Raw genomic sequence first — 18,921 nt, forward strand, 5'->3', positions numbered from 1 at the left:
CAGCTGGTGCAGGGGATGAATGACAGCTGTCACTTCTTCTAGGTCTGGCGCCCTTTCATGCTTGGAGCCCGCACTCCAAGCAGGGCGCCCTCTGGTGGTGGTGGGCCAGCAGTACCTCATCTTCAGCGGCCCACACAACAATTTTGGCCATTTATTTCATCTCATCATCTCATAAATTGAGTATAATTGTCGCTGACACGCGCACACGGTGTGAACAGGATGTGCCGTCAGAACCGCACCAGTAGAGATGGCGGAGAGAGAAATAAAGCAGCTCCAGTTTTGTGTTTTTGTAAAATGTTGCTTCACTTGTGTTCAAATCTTCACTCTGCTCCACACTCGCTGCCTCACATGCACTGATCTCTCAGCAGAATGTAGCATCTCATGCTTCTGTTCAGGAAACCTCCCCCACCCCACGCTGGTTGAATCACAGCATAGGGCACTGGTCTTCAACTCCAGTCCTCGAGGGCCGGTGTCCTACGTGCAACTGCGCTGGCAAGAACCGTGCAAATAGTCATGGGGGATTTGGTTCCCATTTTCTTTGCCTCCAGGAACTGACGTCGATGCCACTCAACAACTTGCAGCAGGTGGCGCTGCTGTTCATCCTCGGTTAGGATCTGATTATAGTCCTGGATAAGTGCAACTCCTCATTCAGCAAAATTACTGACAGCAGCAACGTGATCCAGGACCTGCTGCTGGACAGGAATGACGGTTCGTCCTCCCACTCTGAGGGTCTGTGATCAGGACGTCCATATCAAAAATGCCACCTGAGGCAGCTGGAACAAAATGTGCCACTAACGAACTCATTTATCCAGACCAGAACTCAGAATATTACTCACTCGTTCATATTTTACAAATCTCATGAAATTTCACCCAATTTTTTTTTACCCTTAAAGGAACCAAAAAGATTGTTTTTCAGAACCACAATTTCAATTTCAATTTCTTCATTTCAATTTATTTCATTTGTATAGCGCCAAATCACAACAAGGTTGCCACAAGGCGCTAATACATATACGTGTGTGTGTGTGTGTGTGTGTGTATACACACATTACAATCAGGCACAAATACTTCTGATTCATGAGTGTGTGATGAACTGAAAAACATTTCCCGTATTGTGAATTTTGACGCGTGTGCTGTGTGACCTCGGTGAGGAGCAGCGGGCCGGATGAAGAAGGGTAAACTCCTCATCGCTCCCCTGAACTCCTGCTTCAGAGCCAACAGGTACTCTGCCTCTTCACTGACTGCCAGGGGGAGGGGCTTCTGCTCCATGAGCTGGGGGCACAGAAAGGAGCAGAACAATGTGAAGCCACACTTTGTAAGGAGGTCTTTCAAGTCTGAAGAGCAGCCCTTCCCATGTTTACCCTTGTCAGGATGTGGCCTAGTTCATTGTGCACCTGTTCCAAGTACCTCAAGGATTAGTGCTTGGACCCTCTTCTTGTCCATATAGAGTGATCTTTAGAGTTTAACATCGGTGCTTGGGGTGTAATAACGCATCATGAGTTGTAATAATCGCACTGTGAAGCCTGTATTAAATTGATTTTTTTCAAAACCTTATGTTTTCACCTCTGTTTATCTGTTTGTCTGTTTGTTTGTGAACAGCCTGGAGCCTACAATTTTTCATATACTCTTATGAAATTTTTACTGAAGATTCATAATTTGATAGGCAAGAACCCGTTCAGTTTGGAAGGTCAAAGGTCAAAGTCAGGAAAAATTTTGGAATTTTGGAAAAATCCCTATCCTTTACCATTGAACAAATTTTCAAAAGGTCTTAACTGTTGGGGAAGTGTCGTGACACGGACCCACAACAGGGGGCGTTAATGAAGGGACAATGCACAACGTAATACAGACAGATACAAATATGCGTTATATCAATCCGACAAAAGGTGACGTGTGGCAGGCTCGAAGATAGGAGACGTCCGGTGCGAGAAGAGCCGGATCCCACACAGCCCTCACCACCAACGGACCTGAAGAACACCGGAGCCGCCAAGCCCTGCGCCCCAGGTGGCCACTGTCTTCAGCAGTCAGACCCGGTACTGCTGGCAGAAAACAGAAACAGTTCTGGATGAGTGTGAGTTCGCACACTCAGTAATCCCACAGTCTGTACACAGTTAGGAGGGAGAACCTCCACCTCCAATCACACACTCGTGCAGCTCCTGTCTAACCACTTATCTGGGTGGGGTGGGAGGCGAAGCCGTCGCAGTCCACACCAAACGCCAACTCAGCAGACAGGGTATCCGTCCCAGGAAAACGGCTGCAAAACGAGATCAGACTAATACTCAAATTAAGGTTCAGCAGAGAAGTTAGCACCTGTATGGTAGAAGATTTCTCGGCGAGGAGGTGGAGTTACAGTCCGGTCTTTGTAATGGTGGTGATGGGTGACAGCTGGTGGTGATGATGTGACAGCTGTCACCTCCAGTGGCTCCGACGCCCTCTCGTGCTTGGAGCCCGCACTCCAAGCAGGGCGCCATCTGGTGGTGGTGGGCCAGCAGTACCTCCTCTTCAGCGGCCCACACAACATTAACACTGTCAAAAACGATTAAATTTCTTTCATATTTGAGAATGTTATGTGGGATGGTTTCCTTTATCGACTGACAAAATTTGATCTGGATCTTATCCAGATTGTGGATTTTGTGGACACTTGAATTTAATATTGAAAAGCCCATTTAATTTTTACATTTTGAGTTATATCTCAGTCCAAAGTGCCTCAGTCACTCTCATTTTTCTGTCCTGGATTTACCTTCACCACCAAAACTGGATGCAGGTTCCAGTTTTATGCCTGTTTGTCTTCCAGTTATCAGTCGGAAACCAAGTGACAAAAAGCAACGACAATCAATCAATCAATTTTTTTATATAGCGCCAAATCACAACAAACAGTTGCCCCAAGGTGCTTTATATTGTAAGGCAAGGCCATACAATAATTATGTAAAACCCCAACGGTCAAAACGACCCCCTGTGAGCAAGCACTTGGCTACAGTGGGAAGGAAAAACTCCCTTTTAACAGGAAGAAACCTCCAGCAGAACCAGGCTCAGGGAGGGGCAGTCTTCTGCTGGGACTGGTTGGGGCTGAGTTATACACAGCAGAGAAAACCAATGTTCTGTGAAAATGATCTGAAAACAAATTTAGAAACAGAAAGAGTTAAAAAAACAAACCTGACACCACCACAAAAAACTTTGATTCAAGTGCACAAACTAAATACATTCTGTGTGTGTGTGTGTGTGTGAGTGTGTGTGTCTGTGTGCATGTGTGTGTGCGTGTGTGTGTGTGCGTGTGTGTGCATGCGTGTGTGAGTGCGTGTGTGTGTGAGTGTGTGTGCGTGCGTGTGTGTGAGTGAGTGTGTGTGTGCGTGTGTGAGTGCGTGTGTGTGTGTGAGTGTGCATGCGTGTGTGTGTGAGTGCGTGCGAGTGCGTGAGTGGGTGTGTGTGCGTGAGTGAGTGTGTGTGTGAGTGCGTGTGTGTGTGTGTGTGAGTGCGTGTGTGAGTGAGTGTGTGTGTGTGAGTGCGTGTGTGTGTGTGAGTGCGTGTGTGTGTGCGTGTGTGTGTGTGAGTGCGTGTGTGTGTGTGTGAGTGCGTGTGTGTGTGCGTGTGTGTGTGTGAGTGCATGTGTGTGTGTGCACTAGAGTGGTCCATAAAAATGGTCAAAAAATTTTTTTCAAAAAACTTCAAGTCTCACCCTCTAAATTTGTTGTACCTAACATAAAAACATATGTACAATTTCATAAAACTGTAATCATTTTTACTGGTAGCACACAGCCCTTAAATATTTTGCTGGCAATAACTTTGTCATATAGTATGGTCATTTCCAGATATTTCCAAATTATTTCTGTCAGTTTAATATTGATATGTCAGGACAGAAATTATGGCAATACATTGGAAAATCAAATCTTTTCATATCCCATAAAATAGTTAACACTAAACAATGAATTGTGAGATGCAGTTCTTCTCGTACATGTATCATGCTCCTACAGTACCTACATACTGGGGTAGCAAAGATTTTGTAACAATCAAACATTGCATTTTCATTTTATTGATGAAATACTGTTTCATTATTGATAAATTTAAATAAGTCTATGCTTTATATATTTCCACATATATTTTGATCTAGCTCCAAACAATAATATTCTTTATGCCTTGCAGTACTTAATATTCAAAAATGTATGAATCAGCACAAGAACCAATTATTCAGCTGTGTAACATAAGAGAACATCCTTTACATGATAATGATATTTAAGTTGCTGCATCATGACCAAGACTTGCTGCCGTTTCAGTCAGAATATAGGTGGCACTTCTGTCTGTTGTTTTGGTCCTATCCAATGCTGCTGCAAGTCCTGGTGTTACAACAGCTTTAATTTTACTGGCTTTTTGTGGCACTGGCATAACAAATTCTTCATCTGGACTTTCTGTGTTCTCTTCACTCTGGCTGGAGACAGTGTCAGGTAGTGAGACATTAGATGGTCCAGGCTCCTCCAGTTTCTCTTTGTATTTTGCTTCTGCAGCTTTCCTTTTTTCTGCTCTTTGTTCTTTGGCAGTTTGTATTTTATCTATGCCTGTCATGCATCCTCTACCTTTCTCTCGCTGAGCAAGTAGGAACTGTCTGTCATCTTCAAACTTTATCATTGTTAGGACATCCTGATGTGCCATGTCAAACAAGTCCTCCAAAGATTCACAAAACACTGTTTCATCTTTCTTCTGCTTGTCTGTATTGCGATTCTTGGTCTTTTTCAATGTTTTCCATTTTCCGAACACCTTTTCTAACTTTGTGATCAGATGCTGCTTTGCCCTCAGTGGGATTCTAGCTCTCTCCCAAAAAGGAATTGCCATGTCTATAGAGGTCACAGCAGCATCATGGACAGTTTTCTTCAAATCAGTGTGTTTGAAGAAAAATACCTTGAGTATTTGCCCATTTGAGGGCAATTTGTTTCCCTTTATTTCAGTCGGTGGAACCAATAAGGTATACAAATGTTCTACTTCTAGTAGCTGACATGTTTTACTGAAGTTTCCAGTTAATGGTTAAGCATGTTAAGTCAGCAAGTGTCTCTTTTTACATTTATCTCATGTTAGATTCACCATCACCAAAGATCTGAAAGAAAAGAAGCTGTGAATTGAAGCAAAATTTTCAGCTTGTAGCCTAAAATACCATTTTTGAAAGTATGTTGTTTGTGAGAAATATTTAAACCCAGGTATAGTTTTAAATTGAATATAAAATTATACTTTAGTTACACTCAGGTGGTTAACTTCTATCCTCTTTATAAGTGATGTGATTAGATACTGGATAATGGATAACCTATTGCATGGGCACTCGGGCAGCGATAACTGATATATTTACAACCTTCAGCTATGATGTGCTACCTCTAAATATTAATGTATGACAAAAATATTTGGCAGGCTTTCTTTTTTCCCAAAGCATCATAAAATGAAGGGGTGAGAGTAATGAATTTCCAACTTTTATTTTTTTGAACCACCCTAGTGTGCATGTGTGTGTGTGTGTGAGTGGGAGTGGGTGTGTGCGTGCGTGCATGTGGCATGTCCAGCTGTTACACAATTTCTCGGATACTCACTCGACTGAAAGCCATTGAAAGCCATCTGAATCTTCTGAATGGTTTCCAACACGGAGGTGTTTTTTTTTTTTGCTGTGCGTCCTGAGCTGCTTCGTGCCGACGAGCGAAATCCTCCGCACGTCTTTCATTACAAAATCTCCTGTAACAGTGGAATGTGCCGCAAAAGTGCTGATGTCCAGCTCTGTTGCCATTTCTGTGGTAGTCACATGATGTCCCGGATCAACACAGTGTTCAGTTTAGAAATGATCTGGTTGATCCAGCCTGTCGATGGCCGCTTGGCGCGCCGCATGCCCTCTGCCGCTGTGGGCCGTCTTTAAAAAGGTTTTAACAGTCCATAATCTGTGTGACGCCGACAGAATCTTCACCGATATCCAACTGAATCTATCGAATGGTTTCCAACTGGCTGTCTCTAACAGCCGCGTGAAAAAACTCAACCGCGTGAAAAAACTCTCGCATGCGCACGAAGGTTCAAGCTTGGCTGATGCAATCACACGTGATTCAAATCCATATAGTTTTTGAAAAAAATAAAAAGGTACGATACTTTTTGGACAGACCTCGTATCTCACAATACTTCAAAGACTGCGTTGTAGAATACGGCCCTGATCCGTGGGCTCACACCACACAGATGCAGCCTTCTGAGGAAATGTAGTCTCTCTGTGCTGATCTACTGCACAGAAAGTCCACATGTTCACTCCAGCTGAAGACATGAGACATCATCAGGCCAAGATATTTATATGAAGGCACTTCTTCTATGACACTGTTGCTAAGGGTCACAGGGTCCCACAAAGGTCAAAGACCATCTCTTTGGTTTTTGTTTTGTTAAGTACCAAATGGTGATCATGACACCAGGATTAAAAATTGTCCATGTCCCTGAAGTACACACTGGGATCAGATTTTGTGTCCAGCAGGCTGAAAATTATGGTGTCATCAGAAAACTTGATGATACCACTCATCAAGTTTGAGACCACTCTGCATTTAATCATTAGTGATCGATCTCTGCTCCCCTCCACAGCATGTCTTTTTCCTGGTTCTCTCCCTCAGCCCCAACCAGTCCCAGCAGAAGGCTGCCCCTCCCTGAGCCTGGTTCTGCTGGAGGTTTCTTCCTGTTAAAAGGGAGTTTTTCCTTCCCACTGTCGCCAAGTGCTTGCTCACAGGGGGTCGTTTTGACCGTTGGGGTTTTATGTAATTATTGTATGGCTTTGCCTTACAATATAAAGCGCCTTGGGGCAACTGGTTGTTGTGATTTGGCGCTATATAAATAAAATTGATTTGATTTGATATAATTAGAGTAGGGTAAGAGCTCCTACATTCATTTGTATACAATGTAAAAAGAAGTGAAGAGCTCACGCAACCCCGGGGCACACCTGTGCTACTCTGTGTAACAGTGGAGAGTGAACCGTTGACAATGACCTGCTGTGACCGACTAGTCAATAATGAATAAAACCATTTCACCATGCCAGCATTTACATTCAAACTGATACGTTTTTGTATAATCAAGTAAGGCTGGATTGTGTTAAAAGCACAACTAAAGTCGACAAATAACACTCTGGCATAGGCTTAGGGGTGCTCCAGGTTTTTGTTAGTCATATGTGTGACAGTGATGGCAGCATCCACTATCCCGCGGCCCTGCCTATAGGCGAACTGCAGGGGATTGAGGCTGTCAACGACATCCGGTTTGAGCATATTTACCACAATTATTTCAAAACATTTCATTATAATTGAAGTTAGCGCCACAGGTCTGAAATCATTATTTGTAGCCTGGCATGAGACCTTAGGCACTGGTACGATCACAGATTTTTTTCCATAGCTGTGGAAAGCTGTGTTGGTGAGTGCCCGAATGTATGTACTCACACTTGTACTCACATCGAATCATGACAGGCATATCAAGATATGTATCAAATCATGACAGGTGTATCATGATATGTATGGAATCATGACATGTATATTGTGATATGTATCGAATCATAAGATAAGACTTTATTGATCCCACAGTGGAGAAATTCACGTTACGTCAGCTCTTAAAAACACACAAGATGAGTGCGAGTAGAGGAAAATGTGCATTAAACAGCGTGTGCAAAGATAAGCAATAATAAAACTTGTAACAGTACAGATGCAGATGCTCATGCATCTTTGACTGATATGAAAATATTTTATGAGCTTTCAACAGCTGACCATATTCCATTTGGGATGCAAGTTAATTGTCAGTTTTTACCTGTATTGGAAATGTATAAAAATGAAAGTTGTCTGTCTTATGTGGATTGGACCTCTCTCACAGCAGCTGAAGTACAATCCTATTCTGTGATCACTGATGATCTGCTGAGAAATATCTACCTGTCCAGGGAAGCTCTTACGTGTAAGGATGCTAACTGTAAAAACTCTTGAACACAGAGCAGCTGTTAGAGCTATGTCTGAGGACATTGTCAAAGTACTGCTCAAATCAAGTGAGTCCCTTCCAAAAACTAAATCTAAAAAGCAGGTAAGGCCAGGTTGGAATTCCCATGTGTCTGAAACAAAAGAATTCCGACGGGAGGGGTGGACCAGTGCTCACTCAAAGCCTGCCCACAGGCGAATGACGCAACCGACAGGCGTGGAAAAACTCAAGCATGCGCACGAGGGTTCAAACTTGTCTGATGTAATTGCACGTGATTCAAATCTATATAGTTTTTGAAAAAAATAAAAAGGTCCGTTACTTTTCTAACAGACCTCGTACAAGAGACAGAACTCTTCAGTTTTTATGTGTTTTTTAAATGCATCAAAGGCGTTTGACAGGGTGAATCATCGCAAATTATTTATGAAATTAAATGAAAAAGGTGTACCTAAATATATTGTGCGCATTTTAATTTATTGGTATGTGCAGCAAACAATGCAGGTTAATCAATCAATCAATCAATTTTTTTTATATAGCGCCAAATCACAACAAACAGTTGCCCCAAGGCGCTTTATATTGTAAGGCAAGGCCATACAATAATTATGTAAAACCCCAACGGTCAAAACGACCCCCTGTGAGCAAGCACTTGGCTACAGTGGGAAGGAAAAACTCCCTTTTAACAGGAAGAAACCTCCAGCAGAACCAGGCTCAGGGAGGGGCAGTCTTCTGCTGGGACTGGTTGGGGCTGAGGGAGAGAACCAGGAAAAAGACATGCTGTGGAGGGGAGCAGAGATCGATCACTAATGATTAAATGCAGAGTGGTGCATACAGAGCAAAAAGAGAAAGAAACAGTGCATCATGGGAACCCCCCAGCAGTCTACGTCTATAGCAGCATAACTAAGGGATGGTTCAGGGTCACCTGATCCAGCCCTAACTATAAGCTTTAGCAAAAAGGAAAGTTTTAAGCCTAATCTTAAAAGTAGAGAGGGTGTCTGTCTCCCTGATCTGAATTGGGAGCTGGTTCCACAGGAGAGGAGCCTGAAAGCTGAAGGCTCTGCCTCCCATTCTACTCTTACAAACCCTAGGAACTACAAGTAAGCCTGCAGTCTGAGAGCGAAGCGCTCTATTGGGGTGATATGGTACTACGAGGTCCCTAAGATGGGACCTGATTATTCAAAACCTTATAAGTAAGAAGAAGAATTTTAAATTCTATTCTAGAATTAACAGGAAGCCAATGAAGAGAGGCCAATATGGGTGAGATATGCTCTCTCCTTCTAGTCCCCGTCAGTACTCTAGCTGCAGCATTTTGAATTAACTGAAGGCTTTTTAGGGAACTTTTAGGACAACCTGATAATAATGAATTACAATAGTCCAGCCTAGAGGAAATAAATGCATGAATTAGTTTTTCAGCATCACTCTGAGACAAGACCTTTCTGATTTTAGAGATATTGCGTAAATGCAAAAAAGCAGTCCTACATATTTGTTTAATATGCGCTTTGAATGACATATCCTGATCAAAAATGACTCCAAGATTTCTCACAGTATTACTAGAGGTCAGGGTAATGCCATCCACAGTAAGGATCTGGTTAGACACCATGTTTCTAAGATTTGTGGGGCCAAGTACAATAACTTCAGTTTTATCTGAGTTTAAAAGCAGGAAATTAGAGGTCATCCATGTCTTTATGTCTGTAAAACAATCCTGCAGTTTAGCTAATTGGTGTGTGTTGTCTGGCTTCATGGATAGATAAAGCTGGGTATCATCTGCGTAACAATGAAAATTTAAGCAATACCGTCTAATAATACTGCCTAAGGGAAGCATATATAAAGTGAATAAAATTGGTCCTAGCACAGAACCTTGTGGAACTCCATAATTAACTTTAGTCTGTGAAGAAGATTCCCCATTTACATGAACAAATTGTAATCTATTAGACAAATATGATTCAAACCACCGCAGCGCAGTGCCTTTAATACCTATGGCATGCTCTAATCTCTGTAATAAAATTTTATGGTCAACAGTATCAAAAGCAGCACTGAGGTCTAACAGAACAAGCACAGAGATGAGTCCACTGTCCGAGGCCATAAGAAGATCATTTGTAACCTTCACTAATGCTGTTTCTGTACTATGATGAATTCTAAAACCTGACTGAAACTCTTCAAATAGACCATTCCTCTGCAGATGATCAGTTAGCTGTTTTACAACTACCCTTTCAAGAATTTTTGAGAGAAAAGGAAGGTTGGAGATTGGCCTATAATTAGCTAAGATAACTGGGTCAAGTGATGGCTTTTTAAGTAATGGTTTAATTACTGCCACCTTAAAAGCCTGTGGTACATAGCCAACTAACAAAGATAGATTGATCATATTTAAGATCGAAGCATTAAATAATGGTAGGGCTTCCTTGAGCAGCCTGGTAGGAATGGGGTCTAATAAACATGTTGATGGTTTGGATGAAGTAACTAATGAAAATAACTCAGACAGAACAAGACTCAGACAGAACAAGAGGAAATGGGGAAACAGTGTTTCTGCTCCATTTAGAGTTTGCAATGGAGTCAGACAGGGGGGAATCCTGTCCCCAGTTCTATTTAATATGTAGCTTGATGAACTGTCAACTAGGCTCAAAGCATGTAAAACTGGTTGTGTTGCTGGAAACATGGTTCTGAATCATCTAATGTATGCAGATGATTTAGTAGTCTTTAGTCCAAGCACTGCTGGTTTACAGGAGTTACTAAACATTTGCTCAGCTTATGGGGGGGAGCATGACATCAAATACAATGCAGCTAAGAGCTTGATTATGATCTGTAGGACCAAAGAGGACAGACATATGAAATATCCTGATTTTTATCTGTCAAATATTGTATTGAGTATGACATGTAAAATCAAGTATCTTGGGCACATCGTCACTTCAGACAAGACAGACGATGATGATGTCTATAGTCAATACAGAATGTTGTATGCTCAGGCAGATACACTCATGCGTAAGTTTGGCTCCTGTACTGATGAGGTAAAGCTGACATTGTTTAAATCGTACTGTACACCCCTGTATACGGCTCACCTCTGGACTAACTATAGGTGGTTTATAGGTGGTGGTTTCCTCCTGAAGTCGATCACCATCTCCTTCGTCTTTCTGGTGTTAAGACACAAGTGGTTACGCTCACACCAGTCCACAAAGTCTGTGATGACCAACCAGTACTCCAGCTCGTTCCTCTCAGACACACGACCCACAATGGCTACACAATCATGACTGGTGTATCATGATATGTAACAAATCATGACAGGTGTATAGTGATCTGTATCGAATCATGACAGGTGCATCGTGATCTGTATCAAATCATGACAGGTGTATCGTGATATGTATCGAATCATAACAGGTGTATTGTGATCTGTATCAAATCATGACAGGTGCATCGTGATCTGTATCAAATCATGACAGGTGTATCGTGATATGTATCAAATCATGACAGGTGTATAGTGATCTGTATCGAATCATGACAGGTGCATCGTGATCTGTATCAAATCATGACAGGTGTATCGTGATATGTATCAAATTATAACAGGTGTATCGTGATCTGTATCAAATCATGACAGGTGTATCGTGATATGTATCGAATTATAACAGGTGTATCGTGATCTGTATCAAATCATGACAGGTGTATCATGACCTGTATTGAATCATGACAGGTATATTATGATATGTAATGAATCATAACAGGTATATCATGATATATAACGAATCATGGCAGGTGTATTGTTATCTGTATCGAATCATGACAGGTGTATCGTGATAAGTATCGAATTATAACAGGTGTATCGTGATATGTATCAAATCATGACAGGTGTATCGTGATCTGTATCGAATCATGACAGGTATATCGTGATCTGTATCGAATCATGACTGGTGCATCGTGATATGTATCAAATCATGACAGGAGTATCGTCCTATGTATCGAATCATGACAGGTGTATTGTGATCTGTAATGAATCATGGCAAGTATATTGTAATCTGTATCAAATCATGACAGGTGTATCGTGATAAGTGTGGAATTATAACAGGTGTATTGTCATCTGTAACGAATCATGACAGGTGTATTGTGATCTGTAACGAATCATGACAGGTGTATCGTGCTCTGTAACGAATCATGACAGGTGTATCGTGATCTGTATCAAATCATGACAGGTGCAGGGGAGGTCAAAATTATGACAGGCGTAGAGGGGTGCTGGTGAGCGATAACGTAGAGACATGTTTTGGCGGAGCTCCTAACTAGGGTGAACTTTTTAACAAATATTTAAATTTTTTGGTCAACCCCAAAGAAAGCTGACTAACTCGCAAGATACAGATCCATCAAACCTTCTGGTTTTCAAATTTGCATGCCTTTCACGACAGCTCTGAAGCTGCTATGAGCAAAAATAAATCTGGTAAAGACCAGGCCGCTAAAGCCGTGGGCTCTGCTAGACCCTCGAGCGACGAGACTGTGGATTTATCTGAAGTGATGGCAGCTATCGCATGAAGTGAGAGCAAGATACTGTCTCGTATAGACTCATGCATGCATGATTTAAATGCCAAAATAGATTATATATGGGACAACATGGCGAAACAAGAAACTCGGGTGAAGGATCTGGAAGACAGACTGAACATGTACTCGGATAAGATGACGAATTTGGAGGGAGATGTCGGCCGGCTGAAGTCGGAGGTTGCTACGGCTAAAGCTGGATGACTTGGAAGGCTGCAACGTTAGCATTATCAGATAAAGGAGGGAATTGAGAACAACGGAGGCCAGCGGCCTACAGAGGCTATGGCTAAGATACTGCAGGAGCTGCTGGGCCTCGACTTTGCCACAACTGTAGACCAGGCCCCCTGCGGCTGCCGCCCAACGAAGGAGAGCCCCGAGAGTTATGGTAGTGAAATTTCACTATTTTCAGGAGAGGAGAGATGGTATTTCGCAAAGCTGCCCGCACAGCCTCACTCATCACCCATAGCAAGAAAGTGAGTATCTTTCCTGATTACACCGCTGTGGTGGCTAAGAGGAGAGCGGCGTTTACGGAGGCTAAGCAGCTCCTGCGGAACTGCCAGGGGATTAAATTTGGGATCGTCTTTCCCGCGATTCTCCGCATCACCCTGTCGACAGGCCAAGAAAAATGATTCGAGGACCCATCTCTTAGCAACTGACTTTATCCGGAAGAATCTAAAGCATTAGGACATGGACCTTTTTTAAGATGCAGACAGCTAACAGGAGTTAGCGGCTAACTGCTAATGGCTAATGTCGATAGTTTAAGACATGGAGAGTGAAAGTTTCCACTCGGTTCACTTGACTCCTCTTTGCACTTACTTTTTCTTCCTTTAATGCTGCCTTTATTGGTTATTTTTGTTTGCTTGTCTGTGGACTCCTGAAGGTGGCCGGATATGTTTGCGCGCACGGCCCGGACCCCCCGTTGGCTGCCGGCGAGGGAGCCGCTGGGGGCAGCCCTCGTGTGTTGCGGCCGCATCATTGGCAGGATGTGATGTTGCCCTACGGGTGTCAATCAAAACTAATTTAAAACTTCTTCTTCTTCTTAGGTGGTCTGCTCTTGGGCAGGTCCAGCATGCACAACCGCACACCATCTCTCTCGATCCATCGCCATCTCATTTATGATGTGATAGCCACGCCCTTCTTGTATGTTGTCCAGCATTGCCAACCTCTTCCTTCCTCTCCCTCTCTTTCCATCTGCTCTGCCCTCCAGCACTGTTCTTAACATTCCTTCTGATCTCATGATGTGGCCAATCCATCGCGCTTTCCTCTTCCAGATTGTAACTTTTAGGGTTCTCTTTTCTCCAACTCTCCTCAGTAATTCTTCATTTCTCACGTGCTCTCTCCAGCTGATCTTTTCCATCCTCCTCCAAAACCACATCTCACAGCTCTCTAGTCTCTTCATGTCTTCTTTCTTCAATGTCCAGGTGTCTGATCCATAAAGGAGTACACTCCAAACTAAAGTCTTGATTAGTCTCTTCTTCAGGTTTTGGTTGGTCTTTCCAGTGAGTAGCGCTTGATGTTTGTTGAATGCGTCTTTTGCCATAGCAATTCTTTTCCTCACTTCTTTTTTGCTACGTCCATCATCTGTAAGCAGGCTTCACAAGATATTTGAATTGTTGGACTTGTTGTAGTACCTGGCCAGCGATGTTGATCTGCAACTGCTCATATTCACCTTTCCCAATCTTCATTACCTTCATCTTGGTCTTGTTTATTCTTATTCCGTATTGCTCCACCACCTCATTTAGCTTCGTCATGATGGTCTGGAGTCCTTTTGCTGTGTTCGCTATCACTGCCTGATCCTCTGCAAATCTCACAGCTTGGATCAAGTGTCCTCCCATCTTCACTCCTTCTTCCAATCCTTCCATGGCCTCCTTCATCATTGTCTCTGCAAAGATGTTAAAAAGCAGCGGAGACAGTAGACAGCCCTGTCGCACTCCTCTTCCAATGATAGGTGGTCCAGCCATCCCCTGGTCAGTTCGCACTGTTGCCGTCTGTCCCATGTAAAGGGCTTTGATCAATCTCCTCTCCCTCCAATCTGCTCCCAGGTCTTTCAAAACGGCCATCAGTTTTGTCCAGTCCACCCGATCGAATGCCTTCTCGTAGTCGACAAAACAAACATAATCAACATTGTGTTCGATGTTACGTTCGATGTTACGTTCTGATAACATTCTAATGATGGCCACTGCCTCTCTTGTTCCCATCCCTTTCCGGAATCCAAACTGGTCCCATCCAATGTAGTCCTTCGTTCTGGTTCTCAGTCTGTTGTTAATTACTCTCAAAGTGTGAAATCGTTTCATGGAGTCTGGTATGTAATAATGTATGTCTGAGTTCCTGAATGTTACCATGATCTGGCAGTCGTTTTCAGTAAAGCCAAAGCTAAATCATTACCTCCACATTGCGACTATGATTGTGCTATCGAGCTCCTTCCCGAAGCGTCTCCGCCATGGGGAAAATGAATGCACCTGCTGTATTTCAAAATCTAGTCAACGACATGCTACAGGATTTTCTTTATAAATTTGTCTTTGTTTATTTAGACAACATCCTAATATTTTCCCATGATCTGGCCACACACACACATCATGTCCATCTGGTATTACAAACCTTATTGCAAAACGAACTTTTTGTAAAGGCGGAAAAATGTGAATTTCACAGATCCACGATCTCTTTTCTTGGTTTTGTAATCTCTGCAGGTGAAATTAAAATGGATCCTGCTAAGGTGACGGCGGTACAGAAGTGGGCAGTTCCCACAATCCTGCAAGGAGGTTCAGTGATTTTTAGATTTCGCCAACTTCTACCGCAAGTTCATCCAGGGTTTTAGTACTATTGCAGCTCCTCTACATGCAGTGACCTCGTCCCTCCGCCTGTTTGTCTGGATGCCGGAGTGTGACGAGGCGTTTAGAGTCCTAAAGAATCGCTTTACCGTGGCCCCTGTGCTGCTCCTCCCAGACCCCGCTTGGCAGTTTGTGGTTAAAATCGATGCCTCCTATGTGAGTGTGGGGGAGGTCTTAACTCAGAGAAGTCTCTCTGACAACAGGCTGCATCCGTGCGCCTTTTTGTCAAAAAAAAAACAGTCCCCAGCAGAACGAAATTCTGGCATCGGCGACCGCGAACTGTTAACAGTGAAAGTGGCTTTGGAATCAGGAGTTGGAGAAAGGGCTTTGGTTACTAGCGTCACGCCATCCCGCTTCCTGGTCCGATCAACTCCTTTGGATAGAACTTGCACATAACAGTTTGCCCTCCGCTTCCACCAGTTACTCTCCGTTCCACGTGGTCTTTGGTCATCAACCCGCACTCTTCTCCTCAGTTGATCTTAACTCCCTGGTCCCTTTGGTGCTTAGTCTAATCCTCCATTGCTGACAAACCTGGGAGTGGGCTCAGAAAATTCTGATGCGTTCCACGGCGTCATATAAAGCCTCCGCTGATCGTAAGAGGTGCATCGCTCTGTCTTACAACATGGGCCAGAAGGTGTGGCTATCGACTCGTCACCTTTCCCTTAGGGGCGTGCCCAAGAAATTGGCTCCCAGGTTTGTTGGTTCATTCCCAGTCTCCAGAGTCATCCATCCTGTCTCAGTTTGTCTTCGTCTCCCCCGGTCCATGCGTATCCATCCCACCTTTCATATCAGTTGTGTCAAACCTGTTCAGTCGAACCAGGGCCATACCCCTCATGGGAGGGGTTTGGCCCTGAGGAGCGGTCATGGGTCCCCCCCCAGCTTTATCTTGGACCCCGGTCTTGTTCGCGCTTTCCATGCTGCCCGCCCTGCCGCGCCTGGGCTGCCCAGGGTCGGTCGTGGCGGGGGGTAACTGTCAGGGTGTGAGGTTGCTCTGTTTTGCTTTGTTTTGTCTTTATCGGTTTGATTGCTCTTCTGTTTGTCTCTGCTTTCTGGACCACACCCTCATTCTGGGCTCCTCCACACGCACCTGCTGTCAATCTGCTGCTAATCACTGGGATGTATATATACTGCTCATTTTGCTCTGTTTCTTTGCCAGATTGATGCACCCTGTGCCTTCTCTCCAGCTCTTGGTTCTGTATTCCTTTGTTCTGCCAGCCTCACCATGTTCTTGACCTCCAGCCTGTTTATTCCAATCTTGTCAAAGCCTGATGTTTTTTGTACTGCTGCTGGTGTTTTTTGGACTGCCTTCCCATGTACTGACCTTTGCTGTTTTCTTCACTAAAGTCTTTCAACCAGAGCTACCTGAGTGAGCCTCGCATTTGTGTCCAAACCATACATCCTGTCACTGGTAAGGACAGGTATCCCTTTCATCCCACTATCGACCATCTCCAAACTCTAGGGGAAGATATGTGACAGTGACAGGGGATCTGTACGGCACTCGATTGGTACTAGTGAATGTATATGGTCCAAATTGGGATGATCCTCTTTTCTTTTCCAATTTTATAGCAGCCCTCCCAGATTTTAATTGTGTGTTGGACCCTTATTTGTACCGGTCAAACCCAAGGCCCAACAGTAAAATTTCAAAGGCAGGCGCTGTTATTAAGAGTTTTGCTGAATCCTTTGCACTTTTTGATCTCTGGAGAAAAGAAAATCCAATGATGAAACAATATTTGTTTTTTTCCCCAGTACATCATTCGTACACAAGGATAGACTTTTTTTCTTCTCGACAGCAGGATCCTTCCTACAGTCAGGGAATGCCAATATAAAAGTATTGTCATATCTGATCATGGCCCGGTACAGCTAGACATAAGCTTTCAAGGATGTTCCAGGAAATTAATATTACTCCGGAGGTGCAACTAACCACCATCTGGGAGGCTCTTAAAGCTTACCTTAGAGGCCAGATCATCTCATACTCAGCATACCAGAGGAAGAAACTTAAACAACGATTAACAGACCTGTCACATAGTATAGCAGAAACAGATCATTTATACGCCAATTCTCCAACACCGGAGCTCTATAAGAAGAAATTATTGTGAAAAACAGAATTTGATAACCGATCTATTAAACAAACCTAACAGATATTTTCCAAATCAAAACAAACATTCTATGAACATGGAGAGAAAGCTGCAAAACTATTAGCCCACCAAATCAGACAATCAATCCAAAGCCGCAAATACTATACCCAAAATAAACATGTCAGCAGGGGTAAAATCTGCCAACCCTGATGACATTAATAGTCAGTTCAAACAATTCTACTCTGATCTTTATAGTTCAGAATCAAACAGAGAACTGTCTCAAATCAGCAACTTTCTGGACAGCTTGGTTGTTCCAGAAATAACAGCAGAGGATCAAGTGCATATGGATAGATATGTCCATATGTCCATGGATATGTCTTCCGGGGGCCAGAGCAGGCGACATTGAAGGAAATTTGAAACTGCTGGCTAAGGCTAAGCGTAAATTTGGTAAGATTGTAATTCACGTCGGCAGTAATGACACCCGGTTACGCCAATCGGAGGTCACTAAAATTAACATTGAATCGGTGTGTAACTTTGCAAAAACAATGTCGGACTCTGTAGTTTTCTCTGGGCCCCTCCCCAATCAGACCGGGAGTGACATGTTTAGCCGCATGTTCTCCTTGAATTGCTGGCTGTCTGAGTGGTGTCCAAAAAATGAGGTGGGCTTCATAGATAATTGGCAAAGCTTCTGGGGAAAACCTGGTCTTGTTAGGAGAGACGGCAGCCATCCCACTTTGGATGGAGCAGCTCTCATTTCTAGAAATCTGGCCAATTTTCTTAAATCCTCCAAACCGTGACTATCCAGGGTTGGGACCAGGAAGCAGAGTTGTAGTCTTACACACCTCTCTGCAGCTTCTCTCCCCCTGCCATCCCCTCATTACCCCATCCCCGTAGAGACGGTGCCTGCTCCCAGACTACCAATAACCAGCAAAAATCTATTTAAGCATAAAAATTCAAAAAGAAAAAATAATATAGCACCTTCAACTGCACCACAGACTAAAACAGTTAAATGTGGTCTATTAAACATTAGGTCTCTCTCTTCTAAGTCCCTGTTGGTAAATGATATAATAATTGATCAACATATTGATTTATTCTGCCTAACAGAAACCTGGTTACAGCAGGATGAATATGTTAGTTTAAATGAGTCAACACCCCCGAGTCACACTAACTGTCAGAATGCTCGTAGCACGGGCCGGGGTGGAGGATTAGCAGCAATCTTCCATTCCAGCTTATTAATTAATCCAAAACCCAGACAGAGCTTTAATTCATTTGAAAGCTTGTCTCTTAGTCTTGTCCATCCAAATTGGAAGTCCCAAAAACCAGTTTTATTTGTTATTATCTATCGTCCACCTGGTCGTTACTGTGAGTTTCTCTGTGAATTTTCAGACCTTTTGTCTGACTTAGTGCTTAGCTCAGATAAGATAATTATAGTGGGCGATTTTAACATCCACACAGATGCTGAGAATGACAGCCTCAACACTGCATTTAATCTATTATTAGACTCTATTGGCTTTGCTCAAAAAGTAAATGAGTCCACCCACCACTTTAATCATATCTTAGATCTTGTTCTGACTTATGGTATGGAAATAGAA

At 43.2% G+C, this 18,921-nt stretch overlaps 1 protein-coding gene across 1 annotated transcript in view; it reads right to left on the bottom strand.

The window, feature by feature from the left end:
- Positions 1-18,921, bottom strand: part of polr3glb (polymerase (RNA) III (DNA directed) polypeptide G like b) — a 123,531-nt gene that overhangs the window by 96,638 nt on the left and 7,972 nt on the right. The window contains exon 2 of the mRNA XM_034173729.1: positions 1,140-1,269. Within this exon, the coding sequence (XP_034029620.1) occupies positions 1,140-1,269 (130 nt within the window). The remainder of the gene's footprint in view (positions 1-1,139; positions 1,270-18,921) is intronic.

The sequence above is a fragment of the Thalassophryne amazonica genome, chromosome 7, assembly GCF_902500255.1.
Source record: "Thalassophryne amazonica chromosome 7, fThaAma1.1, whole genome shotgun sequence".
Classification (NCBI taxonomy): Eukaryota; Metazoa; Chordata; class Actinopteri; order Batrachoidiformes; family Batrachoididae; genus Thalassophryne; species Thalassophryne amazonica.